The 16698-nt window shown below is 42.8% G+C and overlaps 1 protein-coding gene across 1 annotated transcript in view; it reads right to left on the reverse strand.

Moving 5' to 3' along the window:
• Positions 1-11365: 11365 nt before the first annotated feature.
• Positions 11366-16698, reverse strand: part of GCA (grancalcin) — a 53857-nt gene continuing 48524 nt past the window's right edge. The window contains exons 7-8 of the mRNA XM_040439384.1: positions 12963-13021; positions 11366-11808 (exon numbers count right to left, since the gene is read on the reverse strand). Coding sequence (XP_040295318.1) covers positions 11782-11808; positions 12963-13021 — 86 coding nt within the window. The 3' untranslated portion in view covers positions 11366-11781. The remainder of the gene's footprint in view (positions 11809-12962; positions 13022-16698) is intronic.

The following is a 16698-nucleotide window of genomic DNA, read 5'->3' on the forward strand; positions in this document are numbered from 1 at the left end:
CATACATACACCATCCAATGAGAATGTCACCCCTTTATGCCTCTGTATGAAATCATAGGCATACAGCGAAACAGTAGGGGCCACATGCGTCTCTGCAGGGGCCCAATTACAGCTCCAAACAAAGCAAAAACATGCAGACGAATCATTAAAGAGGTTTTTCAAACCCAAATCCAATTTTAATTAAACCCCGGACAATGAAGTACACAGTACAGTGCCTTGAAAAAGTATTCATACCCCTTGAACCTTTCCATATTTTTTCACATTACACCCACAAACTTGAATGTATTTCATTTGGATTTTATATGATAGAGACCAACACAAAGTAGCAAGTATGTAAAGTGAAAAGAAAAGGATACATGGTTTTCAACATTTTTAATAAATAAAAATCTGGGAAGTGTGGCGTGCGTTTGTATTCAGCCCCCTGTACTCTGAGTCAATACTTTGTAGGACCACCTTTCACTGCAATTACAGCTGCAAGTCTTTTGGGGTCTGTCTCTACCAGCTTTGCACATCTAGAGGCTGACATTTTTGCCCATTCTTCTTTGCATACTAGCTCGCGCTCAGTCAGATTGGATGGAGGGCGTCTGTGGGCAGCAATTTTCAAGTCTTGCCACAGATTCTCAATGGGATTTAGGTCTGGACTTTGACTGGGCCATTCTAACACATGAATACGGTTTGACCTAAACCATTCCATTGTAGTTCTGGCTGGATGTTTAGGGTCGTTGTCCTGCTGGACGGTGAACCTCAAGTCTTTTGCAGCCTCTACCAGGTTTTCCTCCAGGATTGACCTGTATTTAGCTCCATTCATCTTCCCATCAACTCTGACCAGCTTCCCTGTCCCTGCTGAAGAAAAGCATCCCCACAGCATGATGCTGCCACCAATATCTTTCACGGTGAGGATGTTGTGTTCAGGGTGATGTGCAGTGTTAGTTTTCCGTCACATATTGCGTTTTGCATTTCGGCCAAAAAGTTACATTTTGGTATTATCTGACCAGTGCACCTTCTTCCACATGTTTGTTGTGTCCCCTACATGACTTGTGGCAAACTGCAAATGGGACTTCCTATGGCTTGCTATCAAAAGTGTTTTTCTTCTTGCTAATCTTCCCTAAAGGCCAGATTTGTGGAGTACACGTCCTGTGGACAGATTCTCCCACCTGAGCTGTGAATCTGTGCAGCTTCTCCAGAGTGACAATGGGCCTCTTGGCTGCTTTTCTAATTAGTGCCCTCCTTGCCTGTGCTGTCAGTTTAGGTGGACGGCCGTGTCTTGGCAGGTTTGCAGTTATTACCATACTCCTTCCATTTTCAGATGATGGATTGAACAGTGCTTTGTGAGATGTTCAGAGGTTGGGATACTTTTTATCACCTTACCCTGCTTTACACTTCTCCACAACTTTATCCCTGACCTGTCTGGTGTGTTCCTTGGTTTTCATGATGCTGTTTGATCACTAATGTTCTCTATTAAATCTCTGAGTCCTTCACAGAACAGCTGTAGGTATACTGAGAATATATTACACACAGGTGGACTCTACTTACTAATTAGGTGACTTCTGAAGACAATTGATCACACTGGATTTTATTTAGGGGGATCAGAGTACAGGGGGCTAAATACAAATGCAAGCTACAGTTTTTTTTAGATTTTTAATTATTAAACATTTTGAAAACCATGTATCATTTTCTTTCCATTTCACAAGTACTTACTACTTTGTGTTGGTCTATCTCATAAAAATCCCAATAAAATATATTTAAGTTTGTGTGTGTAAAGTGAAAAAATGTGCAAAAATTCAAGAGTATGAAGAGTATATTTTCAAGGCACTGTAAAGGAAAAAATCCACTTACGGTACCTCTTCCCTGTTACTCCGTTTCAGTGATGAAGGTCCATCCGTAACCTTCCCAATGGGGTCATTTGGCCCACTGCAGAAAGTCACTGGCCTCTGCGTGATTTGTCCCCTAGTGTCATATGACACAGCGGTAACATGCCATTTGGGGAGGCGTCACCACTGAATGGTTGCAGTGATGCACATGACCCCAACTGAAAGTATACATGCAAGGGACTGGAAGGGGTGGGGACCAGAGCCTTGGCGCAGGAACGGAGTGGATAGGAATAGGTGAGTGGATTTTTTACTTTATGTACAACATTGTCCAGGGTCTAATTAAAAGTGGGTGGGGGGTCCAACTTCCGGCCCCGCTGCCAATCAGCTATTTGAAGCATGACTCATGAACGTGACATCAGGCCACTGACGTCACGTTCATGAGTCACATGGCCTAGACAAAACTCTGTCCCATGCAAGTGAATAGGTCTGGGCTGCAATACCAAGCACAGCCACTATAAAATGTACGGCACTGTGCTTAGTAAGCTGTGAGTAGGTCGCAGAGCTCACCGGAGTGCCCCTTCAAACAGCTGATTGAAGAAAGTGCTGGGAGTCAGACCCCAAAAATTAGATATCGATGACCTATTCTAAGGATAGGCCATCAATGTCAAAATCTCAGACGACCCATTTTTAATGGAATTGATGTGATGTAACAGTGCCCCTAGTGGTCAGGTCAGGTCTTTCTGGTGCATGGTTGTTGCCAATGCAAAGCAATAAGTTTGGAAATTGGATACAAATCGTTCTCTATTTATCATCTCAGCTCATCGGTTGATTTTCGTTATTGTTACCTTCGCTGGACATTATCATTTTAAGCTTTTCACATTCATCAGTGCATCTTCAGTCTACTATTCTGTGTACAGTGTCAGCTGTGCAGTAATACCACTACATTTAGAGAATTCAGTAAGCAGAAGATTTGCAAGAAACAGTATTTATGGGTAGGGGGGGGATACAGGCTCATTCATGAGTAGATTGGTGGTCTCACAGCAGGAACATACATTGATATCAAGAATGAGAGGTTCTGGTCTAATCCCACTTGTGGTGTCCACCTCCACCAGAGCTGTAGCTCGATTTTCCTTCAATTTGGGCTAAGATTTAGGGGCTCATTTATTAAGACCGGCGTTTTCCTCCACATAACTTTAGCGCTTCCTCCAGTAGGCCATGATGCAACAGACTTACATCTACATTGAGCTGGCGCAGATTTCAGCCATTTTCGATGGCAAAAACTGGCATAGAAAATGATAAATGAGACGTGTCTGCCAGACTGCTGTCTTCCCCACCCACGACACGCTCCCTTTTCTCCAATGCCATGCGACAAAACCTGCGACTTATATAAGCCACGAAGGAGGTGTTTTTAAGTTAATGAGCGCCTTAATTTGCTGCCTTAGACCTGTATGTAAATACTCTTGTCAAGGCCGATTAAGCCTGCCAAATTGCCACTAGCTACACTCCTGCTATAAAACTTTGTCAAGAAATAGCGCCACACTTGCTTATGGTCATGCCTGGTATTGTAGCACGGCCACCATGTCCATGGGTCATGTCTAATATTTCAACTCAGCCGCATTCACTTGAAAGATGCTCATCTGCAATGTTTTTTCAAAAGGGTCTATCCACCATTAGTCTGTGCAGGGAGACCACCTGGTGCTAGAACTGCTGATGTAAGTGTACAACACCTGAAATGTCTTGTGCATGAGAATAGGACCTACTACACATGAGACTCTTTGGGTGTCGCGCGGCTGACTCGGCATCCATACCGGCCAAGCTTGCCCCTTGCCTGTTTCCCATTTATTTTCATGGAGAAGGATTGTGCATCTGGGCTCATCTGTCCATTACATCAGCCCGATCATGGTCTGTTTTAGGACAACCCATTTGGGGTTGTCCAAAATAAACAAAAACATTCATTAAAAAAGTGAAACTCGGCACTTTTCTCTCCTGCTTCTTCCAGCCTTGCACTTCAGTCTTGCAACGCTGAAGAGCTGCGCACATTCCGCAACGTGAGTGAAAATAGGTTTTGTAAACTGGACTAGCCCTTTAAGAAGTCCGCTGAACTACCTCTGCTATAATTAGGAATTGACATGTAAGTGAGCAGTAAAAATTTTACAATATCCTGTATATGCCGTAAAGTACAAAGATAACAACCCAAGATTTTACACTGATAAGATTCTGTAACCACACAGTCCAAAGATCTCCAAGGTGTGGTGTCCCACCCAGTCCTGGTCCTTACATTGTAGTCCTGCAATGGAGGGTGTTAAAGGGATTATCCAATGAAAAATGTAAATAATAGAGCACATGATAATCTCTTTCTAACAAAGCTAGAACCAGCCCTGTACCTCACACGGATCCAGAGATCTCCCCATTCATTGCTCTGCTAGATTTATATCAAGCTGACAGTTTAGGGGGTGAGTCCTTTCTGCTGCAGTTGGTGGCAGTTAATGGATGGAACTGAGCATGTGTGTCCATCTCAGTGAGCAGGACAGAGAAATTAGAAAAAGGACAGACAGCAGGTGGCGCTATACAGATACATTTTATTGAATAACTCAGTGGCTATACTACATTTTTAATTACATGCAATTACAAAAGTATTCAGATCCAGGTGCTGGTTTGAAAACTGTATACTATACAGGAGCATGTTGTTCTGAGAGGCAAAAAATTAAATAAATAGGAAACCTTATGGAAAAATGAACAAGTGTGAACAGAACCTGACATGCCTTGCAAGCTGCATAAGATTTATTATGAAATTTTTGTGCAATTGGCACCTTTCTGCATCCTACACTATTTCTGTGAATAAACTGCAGTGCCCGGATGTTACATGTGGATGAGATTTGAAGACATTTACATTTTGCATGTAAAAGCATATCTTATCTGCTGTATATTTCATCAACTGCGGCAAAGTTAGCAACTATTTTCCAGCCAAAAAAGTAGACATTTATGCAGTTTTCCGTAGTTCAGCTAGAACATTTTACCCTTAAAGCTGATTTTCAAAAGTGGGTTGGGCTTAGCAGGAGGAGGTGTGGCCTCCTGCAGCCCATCAGAGTCACTATAATTTATACCACAAACTGATGTAAATTATAGGTCAAATCTATGGCAGCTATGACCTCAATTTCTGGCGGACAAACTGGCGGAAAATGGACCAATTTTATTAGGAGGACTATGTTAATAAATTAGGCGTGTTTTTCACCATTAGACTTTATACTAAGCGCTAGGCTAAATATATCTGCCCCATAGATGGGGCTGACAGCAATACCAGACACAACCCATGATCCATAGTGGTTTTGTTTCTGGGCGAGGGGGAATGAAAACTTGGTCATAATGGATAATGTTATGATGAGCTGTGCCAAATGACAAACTACTCTGCTACATCTCTTAGTGGAATGAGGCTCAAAACATACCAACAACCATCATCATCCTTTATAGCGATCCATGTTTTAGAATCAAGCAGGCGAGTCGGGAGCTTTACTGGTTTATCCCTTGGGATAAGCTGGTCATGCAGGTGAAGGCCTCTATGAAGGCAATCTGTGGAAGAATCAACCAAAGGGTATTCAATTTCCCTGTAGCACCCCTACAGGGGAGATTGGGTATTACAGCTTGCCCATTTTGACCAAGTGGGCTATCCAATACATGGGTCCTCCAAAAACACATACACCCTTTGAAGCCACTCTCTCCTCTGTTTAACAGGGGATCCTGCTTTCTGTTAAAAGGGGTTGTCTCAGCTGAAACATTGGTGGCATATCGCTAGGATAGGCAGAGGTCCCACCTCTGGGACCCGCACCCATCTCTAGAACAAAGCTCCCAAAAGCAAGGGCTCGGCTACATCGGCAGTTTCATGGAAGGGAGCGGAGTGGTGGCCACGCCGGGGCAGTGCATTCTTCCCAAAGTTTGGGCGCTCTGTTCTAGAGATAGACCCGCAACTATAAGACATGGGTGACATACCCCAGCACGATGCCACCAATGATCCAGATGAGACAACCCCTTTAAGGCTGCATAATCTTTTCATCCCTATACTGTACACGTGCCCCAGTCTTAAACCAAAGCGTCCCTTGTCCATTTAAAAACAGTAGGTCCGATACGCCTCACCCCATGGATTTTCATTCTTCCAAATAAAAGCTGTGAAAATTGTACAGATCTCAAGTGATGAATCCATGTATGCTTTAACATTTCTAATTTATTTAAATATATATTTTTAGAGATTATAGACCAAACCCAGCAATATATGGTTTGTAGATGTGAAATAGTTCCATATAGTTTTCATCCTTTTTCAAATAAAATGAAAAAACTCAATCAGCCTTAAAAAAAAAAAAAAAAAAAAATTAAAAAAAAAGCTGGCAGCCAATCACAGCTCAGCTTTCATCTCTAAAACTGCTGAAGAAAAATGAAAGCTGCCTTTTCATTGGTTGGGAAGTTTTTCTGTTAGTTTTGACAACTTTAGGCTCCATGCACACGACCGTATTTTTGGTCTGCATTCGATCCACATTTTTTGCGGATCGGATGCGGACCCATTCATTTCAATGAGCTGTCCGCATCCGAATGTCTGTTCCGCCGCCCCGCAAAAAAAAAAAAGTCCTATTCTTGTCTGTTCTGCAAATAGGCATTTTTTGCATAGGGGGAATGTGTGGAACTGGGAAGCTTTGGAAAGCACATGGCAGGTATCAGTGTTTTGCGGATCTGCGGACCATAAAACGGATACGGTTGTGTGCATTAAGCCTTATCTGAATGGGTATCATGGGGGTTCTACATTTTCTCTGCAGGGGAGTTGCCTGGCTAATCCCTCGTTTCAGATGAGACAACCCCTTTAAGAGATAAAAGCTGAGATCAGGTTGATTGCTATGTACAACATGGCCTTTCTTTTTTCATTTTTTTTATCCATTAGACCGGTTTGATATGTAAACTATCATTTTATTTCACGGTGCCTGACTCAATTTTTGCATTGTATTAGTTGTAATATGACAGTTCGCTTAACTTTTCCTATGACCACGATGATCCGTTGCTTTTTTTTTAAAAAACATCTATTTTAAGTCACAGTCCCACAAGACCATGAAGCAGCCAGGTCACATTTGCTATTGAAACTACACAGATCACAAAAAGGAAAAAAAAAATAAACCCCACAACCATGATTAGTGTGAGCATGTTTAGAAACCACGTGAGCAATTCACATGTAACGTATCTATATTTTGTAAGGATATTTACCCAATCTCCGGGCTAGTCCCCCTGCTTGGGTACGGATGGCATGCACTTGATTTTACAAGTATATAACTGTATGTACATATTGTAAGTAGCACATTTTAGTGAATGTATACGCTATATAAATAGCCCAATTAAAAAAAAATATATAAAAAAATAAAAATCAAAGTTAGGATTTCTATATTGCTTGCAGTATCAAATTTTGAAAACATTTTACAAATGTGTAAATATGGAAACGTACAATTCACTATGTACAATTCAAAATATTTGCAAAATGATTTAGTATTTAGAGAGAATATATGCATTGTTATGATAATAAAACAGTAGTTTCTAAAATATCAAAGGTGTCTTTTATTGAGTGTGATCATGTATACAAGCACAAACACAATTCTGCATGGACATAAGTATTCAGATCCTTCCTGTAACAGTTGAAATTTAGTTCTGGGGCCGCCTATTTCTCTTTGAGATGTTTCTACACCTTGATTGGAGCCCACCTGTGGTAAATTCAGTTGATTGGACAAGATTTGGAAAGACACAGCCCTGTCTACATAAGGTCTCACAGAGGACTATGCATATCAGAGCAAAAACTAAGCCCGAGGAGGAAAGAACTGCCTGTAGAGCTCAGAGACAGGATTGAGTGGAGGTTACAAATAACTATTTCTACAGAATTAGGCCTCATGCACACGGCCGTTCCGTGCATTGGGGACCGCAATTGCGGTCCCCAATGCACGGGCAACATCCGTGCAGAGGGCCGGACCCATTTAACTTGAATGGGTTTGTGGTCTGTCTGCGCCGCAAAAAAAATATGACATGTCATATTTATTTGCGATGCGGAACAGAAAGAAACCCCGCGGAAGCACTCCGTAGTGCTTCCGGTGTTGCATTCTGTCACTCCGTTCCGAATTGCGTACCCAACGGCCGTGTGCATGAGGCTTTATACTGACTTACATCAGTATAAGGCCTCATGCACACGACCGTATGTATTTTGCGGTCTGCAAAAAATACGGACGACGTCATTGTGCATTCCGTATTTTGCAGAACGGAACAGCTGGCCCCTAATAGAGCAGCACTATCCTTGTCCGTAATGCGGACAATAATAGGACATGTTCTATTTTTTTTTTTGTGAAACGGAAACACAGACATATGGAAATGGAATGCACACAGAGTACCTTCAGTTTTTTTTTTTGCAGACCATTGAAATGAATGGTTCCAAAAACACGGAACGGACACAAAGAAAATACGTTCGTGCGCATGAGGCCTAAGAAACAGCACCTCTCGCCTATAAGATGTATTTGGTATTGCAATATAGAGATATGCAAGTAAATGGGGTCAATCTACACTGCTCAAAAAAATAAAGGGAACACAAAAATAACACATCCTAGATCTGAATTAATTAAATATATTCTTCTGAAATACTTTGTTCTTTACATAGTTGAATGTGCTGACAACAAAATCACACAAAAATAAAAAAATGGAAATCAAATTTTTCAACCTATGGAGGTCTGGATTTGGAGTCACCCTCAAAATTAAAGTGGAAAAACACACTACAGGCTGATTCAACTTTGATGTAATGTCCTTAAAACAAGTCCAAATGAGGCTCAGTAGTGTGTGTGGCCTCCACGTGCCTGTATGACCTCTCTACAACGCCTGTGCATGCTCCTGATGAGGTGGCGGACGGTCTCCTGAGGGATCTCCTCCCAGACCTGGACTAAAGCATCTGCCAACTCCTGGACAGTATGTGGTGCAACGTGACATTGGTGGATAGAGCGAGACATGATGTCCCAGATGTGCTCAATTGGATTCAGGTCTGGGGAACGGGCGGGCCAGTCCATAGCATCAATGCCTTCGTCTTGCAGGAACTGCTGACACACTCCAGCCACATGAGGTCTAGCATTGTCTTGCATTAGGAGGAACCCAGGGCCAACGGCACCAGCATATGGTCTCACAAGGGGTCTGAGGATCTCATCTCGGTACCTAATGGCAGTCAGGCTACCTCTGGCGAGCACATGGAGGGCTGTGCGGTCCTCCAAAGAAATGCGACCCCACACCATTACTGACCCAATGCCAAACCGGTCATGCTGGAGGATGTTGCAGGCAGCAGAACGTTCTCCACGGCGTCTCAAGACTCTGTCACAGCTGCTCAGTGTGAACCTGCTTTCATCTGTGAAGAGCACAGGGCGCCAGTGGCGAATTTGCCAATCTTGGTGTTCTCTGGCAAATGCCAAACGTCCTGCATGGTGTTGGGCTGTAAGCACAACCCCCACCTGTGGACGTCGGGCCCTCATGGAGTCTGTTTCTGACCGTTTGAGCAGACACATGCACATTTGTGGCCTGCTGGAGGTCATTTTGCAGGGCTCTGGCAGTGCTCCTCCTTGCACAAAGGCGGAAATAGCGGTCCTGCTGCTGGGTTGTTGCCCTCCTACTGCACTGGCCTGTCTCCTGGTAGCGCCTCCATGCTCTGGACACTACACCGACAGACACAGCAAACCTTCTTGCCACAGCTCGCATTGATGTGCCATTCCGGATAAGCTGCACTACCTGAGCCACTTGTGTGGGTTGTAGACTCAGTCTCATGCTACTACTAGAGTGAAAGCACCGCCAGCATTCAAAAGTGACCAAAACATCAGCCAGGAAGTATAGGAACTGAGAAGTGGTCTGTGGTCACCACTCCTTTATTGGGGGTGTCTTGCTAATTGCCTATAATTTCCACCTGCTGTCTATCCCATTTGCACAACAGCATGTGAAATTGTCACTCAGTGTTGCTTCCTAAGTGGACAGTTTGATTTCACAGAAGTGTGATTGACTTGGAGTTACATTGTGTTTAAGTGTTCCCTTTATTTTTTTGAGCAGTGTACAATACCAGACACCGCGCCCTGGACAAATGTGGCACCATTTCAGGTAACTAAAAAAGCTAAATGCTCTAGGACAGGGGTCAGCAACCTGCGGCACTCCAGCTGTTGTAAAAATACAACCCACAGCATTCACTTCTATGAGAGTTCTGAAAACAGCCAAGCAAGTGTGCGTGCTGGGAGTCGTAGTTTCACCACACCTGGAGTGCTGCAGGTTCCTGATCCTTGTTCTAGCAGAACCCCTTTAAGACACCATAAGCATACTGGTTATATTGTCTAGTTTTTCCGCAGTTTCTATACCAAAATGCTATGGTCTTAAAATGACGAGAGCTACCAATATATGACAAGCAGTACACAGTAAAATACGGATGACATTATTGAAATTCACTAGCTTTATTTATACAAATGGTGGTGTTAAAAATAAAATAAAAAAAACACTAATAAAATACATGTATTTGATTGCACAAGTACAAATGTGTGTTTGATTCTTGCAAGAACAACTTTCAGGGTTAAAATATGAAAGGAGTAACCAGTATATATAAAAAAAAAAACAACAAAAAAAAACCCAAAAGAGTATTTAGTAGAAAAATTTCACGCTTGTCTGTACATTTCTTGCCACATTACACTAATTTGGCAAAAAAAATTCAAATATTACGCATGATCGGACCGGTCATCACGCCAGTCATGTCTGTTCCACTAAATAATTTTATTTGCCATGAAAAAGAATTCTGGGGCATCTTCAGGTACAACTCTACATTATACCGCCCCTCTGCTATTCCTCCTAGAAATTTGTGCATCAATTGAAAACTGGGTGTTAGCATTCCCCTTCTCACAAGGGCATGCTCCTACACAGTCTGGTATTACTGGCACTGACTGCACAGTGTGAGACTGTGTAGGGAAACACTCCCACAACTAGTAACACCCAGTTGTCAATTTATCATACATTTCGACAAGGAATAACAGAGGAACAGCACACCACAGATGCTCGATAAGATGTTAAACTATGGTGAATACAATTCACTATTACAACAGACTTGTCAGTAGAGCAGACCAGTTCTCTTTAAAAGAGAAAGCTTACAAAGCTGTGCGGAGGAGGAAGAGGAGACCCCACAACCCTGTGCTATGAAGGCGCAGGCACTCTTGTGGTGGTTTGGTGCCCCTGTTAACCATCTTTACCAGAGTGCAACCCTAGTAACTTATGCAGCAAGTCAGACTCTAGGGAAGATGGGTGACAATCTGTATGGAAGAAGAAACAGCCCAACGAGTGAGGGGCTCAATAATCCATCACAGCTAATCACAGCGCAGCTTTCATTTTTCCAATGTACATTAAAGATTGGAAGTGGAGCTCTGGTTGCTTTGGGCAGCAAGTCTTTTATTTTCCATGGTTCTTAAAATTGAGGGCCGCCGACTTATTTTTGATATTGGAAGGCGTGAAAATGCATCAAAATTCTGCTAGAAACAACAAAAAATATATACCGGTATATAAAAAATGTTTATTTGTTCCATTGTAAAGTTGTGCATCGGTCTGAATACATGATTAAAATATTATATGGAAAAGCCCAAAAACAAAACACTCAAAAAAAAGGAGAGAAGTGACAGCGATTTCCCTTCTAACATAATAACGTATTACAAGCAGGCACTTTTTATGCGTAAAACAAAATAATGGCTTTTATACCCATAATGGGAAGAAAAATCAGATCCGCGAGGGTGACATTACATTTTATTACAGTGACCCCTGTGCCCTAGTATACAAATACAAAATAAGTTAACGCATTAGGCTTCAGCACTTATGTCGCATGTACGTTATCGGCTACTAAAGTATACAACAGATACACTTGGTTCCTTCCTTGTAGAATTCACATGTTTGGCATGATGTTCTTCATGGATATTCAGAGGGCCATGGTGGTCAGCAAAAACTGTCCAAGAGAAGAAAGAGGCAAAACATCTTAGTAAATGTGACAAAGAACTGGAGGAAAAACACAAGAAGCATCAAAGTATATGGCGACAGGATCAAGCCAGTGTTCAATTACAGGAGGCCTGAACAAAACTACGGTAAGGCTGACTGATATAGACCTTTACGGTCTGGACAATTATCACAAATAGGACCCGGTCAAAAATAATAATAATTTTGTATCAAACTGTAAAATGTTGGAAAAAAAAAAAAAAAGTGTAAAAAGTTATGTTTGGGGCTAAACGTTGGACCTGAGCAGAGCAGAGAAAATCTGCTAAAAGTGAAAGCTCAGGACAGGCAGAGTTCATACACATCACTTCTGCCTATTTCTATATGTAGCTTTTCCTCTGCAAGTGTTATCCTTTCTCTGCTCCAGACTCCCTGAGCTCCCCCTGATCGGGGAGAACCTTCCTGAGTATCTCCCCCCGATCACAGAGAAAACTATGAAGTAGGGTTGTTGCGGGTATCAAAATATCCATACCCAATCGATACTTTTGTCCCGGTATCAATATGATATCGGGATTTGACATTTATCGATACTAGGCTGCGAAGTACGGTGCGGCACCTGAGGGGTTAACTGCCGCTGATCGCAGCTTTTTGGAGTTTTATTTTTTTGCGTGGTATCGAGTATCGCAATACTTTTTTATGGTATCGAAATAGAATCAAAATTTTGTTATCGCAACAACCCTACAATAACAGTTGCACTGCCCTCTTTCCCCTCCTACGCTCATCTTCATCATCAGTGCAAGGAGGAACCCTCTGCATTCAGCTTTCTTTTAGATCTATCTGCAAGGACAAAGACGCAGTCTGGAGAGTCGAGTAACCTCTGAATCTCAGCTATGCAGCATTAACCTTTCCACAGCCCTCCAAAAGGGACACTCTGTTAGAAAAAAATCCCTGTCCACATGTCATGTTAGGCACGCTGGAGGATCCCCGCATAGGAAAAGAGAAGCCCATGACATCATGGGCTTCATTTTGAAAAGGGTCTGTTTTTGTAAGAAATCCCAGTGGACAATTTGCTACAAAATTTTTAAGTTTTCAAAATTTTATCAGTCTGAATAATTTAGGAGAACACTGCTAGATCAGAGTGACACCAACTTGTACTGTGCAGATACTTACATCATCATACATAAAGCTGACCATTCCTTGCTGCAAGGCGTCTCTTCGTCGAAAAACGTCTGTGTGAACAAGGACAGAGGTAAAGGTTATTTTTGTTTGTTAGTTCTTAGAAATATTTGAGAAAAATAAAAGCATAAACTAAATAAAACCTAATGCAACTACAACATCATCTACATAGAAGACTATCTAGAGTCTTATTTGAGTTTCACCTTACAAGGGGATTTATTATACAAGGTCTACTTTGATTTGGTCATAAATCAGCTTAGAAGATTCCCCAGGAGAGGTCAGAGAGTGTCACGGCCACAGTTATGGTCGTGACTCCTTGGGAGTCGCATACAGTTGCCCGCGGTTTTGGTTGTTGTGTCAACCGCAGCTGAGGCATTATGTAGTTGGCCTCGGTGCGGTTGCCGCGGACAACAGCCTTGTGTGCGGTTCCCGGGGAGTTGTTGTGGATGCACGTTTGTATGTCTGGTGTGCACTGTGTTTTATGTTTGTGTGCGCACGGACATCATTCCCCGCACTGTGGTTACCCGTGGCAACCTTAGGTGGTATTTTGTACATGTGGTGGCATTGTCCCGGCCTTCGGGCTGACTCCCTGGAAACGTGTGCCACCCATGTCGTTGCTTGCGGCAACGGCCACAGTGTGATCTGTTGGACACTTTTCCCTTTTGTGAGTTTCCCTTCTGTGGTGTGTGTAGGGTTAACTCCCTTCCCAGTGTGTGTGTGATGTCACTGGGTGTGTCCTTCCTTTGGGTGTGGCCACTTTGGGCCTATATAACCTCTCTCTGTGGCAGGGCTCAGGAGGTTGCTTCAGCATGCTTGCTGATAGCAGCCTCCTGTGTTTTTCCATCTGCCTGTGAGAGCCACCACTGTGGTCATAGATTTAAGTTTAAGTTTATGTTTATGCCTTCTTGTATGTCATGTTGTATGTGATGTTCTGTTGGGACCTTCCTTGTCACTTTTGTGCAGTTTACGGTTCTGGATTCCTGTTGCTCAGGGATCCAGTCAGCAAGGCTGTGGCAGGTTGGAGGAACTTCTAGTTCGCCTGCCATACCCGTAAAACTGTTTGTGTTCCCCTTTTTCCCAACAGCTTGGCCAGTGAGACTCCTGCTCCTCCGCGTCTAGGAGGAGTAGGTCGTCTTACCCTGACTCCTAGCGCAGGGACCGGACGGAGGGTGAGTTAGGGATCCGAGGTTCCTGCGCATGGGTCCTCCTACCTTTAAGGTCGGCCCATGCAGTTAGGGTCAGGGTAGGGACGCTGTTAGGAGGTGACCTGCTCCCTATCCTGTTCTCCTGGCCGAGTAGGCCTACAGCATCTGGCATTGCACGGCTGAGGATTTCCCCCATCCTCAGCCGTGACAGAGAGGGACCACTCTCTCTGCAGCTTGCTAAATATTGGGAAACATATGGCCACCTTTTGGAGGCCTGTTTAATTGATTTTAGATGTATTTGGGGCTAAAACATGTCATAAGGAATAAAAAACCTATAATATGCGTTGGCCCAAAATACATCTAAAATCAATAAAAAACAGGCCTCCAAAAGGTGGTCATAGCCTTTACTCCCTTTCTCTCGTACACGGGATAAAGCCACGGATGCTACACCACAAGACCATTAATTTATGGCCCTGCCTTCCCATAATCATTCACAGTAGCAGAGGTCTTTTGGGCACCAAATTGTTCTAGAACAGCAATCTCCACTACAACTACCAGTATGCCTTGGAAGTCGCACGCCACCTGTCAAGACTCCAGGTTGGAGATCACGGAAATACATTGCACAAGTTTGGTTCAATAAATTAGACAACCCTTTTAGTGCATTCAAACCCACAGGTACATAAAAAGGTGATGCACATACTAGGGTTACGTAGTTACAAGAAACGTGCAGTTGGCTAAAATACAGGACAGAGAAATCCAACAGCAAGTGTTCCTTCTCCCCTGTATCGCCCCCACATTTCAACAAGTTCACTGATAAATACTTCTTGTAATGCCGGGACCTTTTGCAGATAAGGGTACGGCCACACAGTTTTTTGGAGGAGGTTTTGAGGCAGGATTTTCCAGCCAGAAGTGGATTCGAAAGGGTTCAGAAATATCCTCCTATTTCTCCTTCATGGTGGAGCCATTTATACTTCTTCCTGGTGGATCCACTTCTGGCTTTGGCTGAAAATCATGTAGGCAGACCTGCCTCGAAACCTCATCCAAAAAACTCTGTGGCCGTACCCTTATCTGCAAAAGGTCCCGGCATTACAAGAAGTATTGATATCAGTGAACTTGTTGAAATGTGGGGGCGATACTGAAAGGAGTATCCCCCTGTTAAGGGATTTGTTATGCATCCTATCCACCGGAAAGGGGATAAGGTCAGGTTTCAGAAGGAACCAACACAAGGTCTCCCAAGACCCCCAGAATAGGGGTCCCGAGTCCATCCATTCCCCCCCTCACTGAATGACCACAGTGAAGAAAACTTTGAACCTAGATGCAGTCAGGCATGCGTCCTTCTAGTCAAGGTCTATGGGGCTAATGGAGGCAGCTGAGCGCTGTCATTCCCATAGACTGGTTGGAACGGTACCATACATGCATGGTCGCAACTTCATTCAAGCCTCTCCTCACTGTGGTTCTGCACGGAGGAAGAAAGTAGACTCGGGACCCCTGCTGTAGAGATCTTGGGGGTCCCAGCGGTGAGACGCTCTAACCCTAAAGGAACAATAGTAAACGAGATTTCCTAACTAGACATGCCCTCTAACCCCTTCAGGACCCTGCCATTTTTCACCTTAAGGACCAGGCCATTTTTTGCAAATCTAACATGTGTCACTTTATGTAGTAATAACTTTGGAACACTTTTACTTATCCAAGCCATTCTGAGAATGTTTTCTCATGACACATTGTACTTCATGATATATTTCGCCTTTATTTATAAAATAAATCCAAAATTTACCAAAAAGTTAGAAAAATTTGCAATGTTCAAAATTGCAATTTCTCTGATTTTAAAACAGAAAGATACCTCGAAATATTTATTACTTAACATTCCCCATATGTCTACTTTTTGTAGGCATCATTTTGTAAATGTCATTTTATTTGGACGTTAGAAGGCTTAGAATTTTAGAAGCAATTCTTACAATTTTTAAGAACATTTCCAAAACCCACTTTTTAAAGGACCAGTTCAGTTATGAAGTCACTTTGTGGGGCTTACATTGTGGAAACACCGTATAAATGACCCCACATTGTAGAAACTACACCCCTCAAGTTACCTTAAAACTGATTTTACAAACTTTATTAACCCATTAGGTGTTCCACAAGAATTAAAGGAAAATGTCGATGAAATTTCAAAGTTTCACTTTTTTTTGGCAGATTTTCCATTTTAATCCATTTTTTCTTTACCACATTGAGGGTTAACAGCCAAACAAAATTAAATCTTTATTACCCCGATTCTGCGGTTTACAGAAACACCCCACACGTGGACATAAACTGATGTAAGGGCACACGGCAGGGTGCAGCAGAAAAGGGAACGCCATATGGTTTTTGGAAGGCAGATTTTGCTGAACTGGTTTTTAGACGCCATGCCCCATTTTAAGCCCCCCTGATGCACCCTTACAGTAGAAACTCCCAAAAAGTGACCACATTTTGGAAACTAGGGGATAAAGGTGCCAGTCTTATTGGTACTATTTTGGGGTACATATGATTTTAAAATGCTCTATATTACGTTTTTTGTGAGGCAAGGTAACCAAAAAATGGCTGTTTTGGCACTA

The sequence above is a fragment of the Bufo bufo genome, chromosome 7 (assembly GCF_905171765.1).
Source record: "Bufo bufo chromosome 7, aBufBuf1.1, whole genome shotgun sequence".
Taxonomy (NCBI): Eukaryota; Metazoa; Chordata; class Amphibia; order Anura; family Bufonidae; genus Bufo; species Bufo bufo.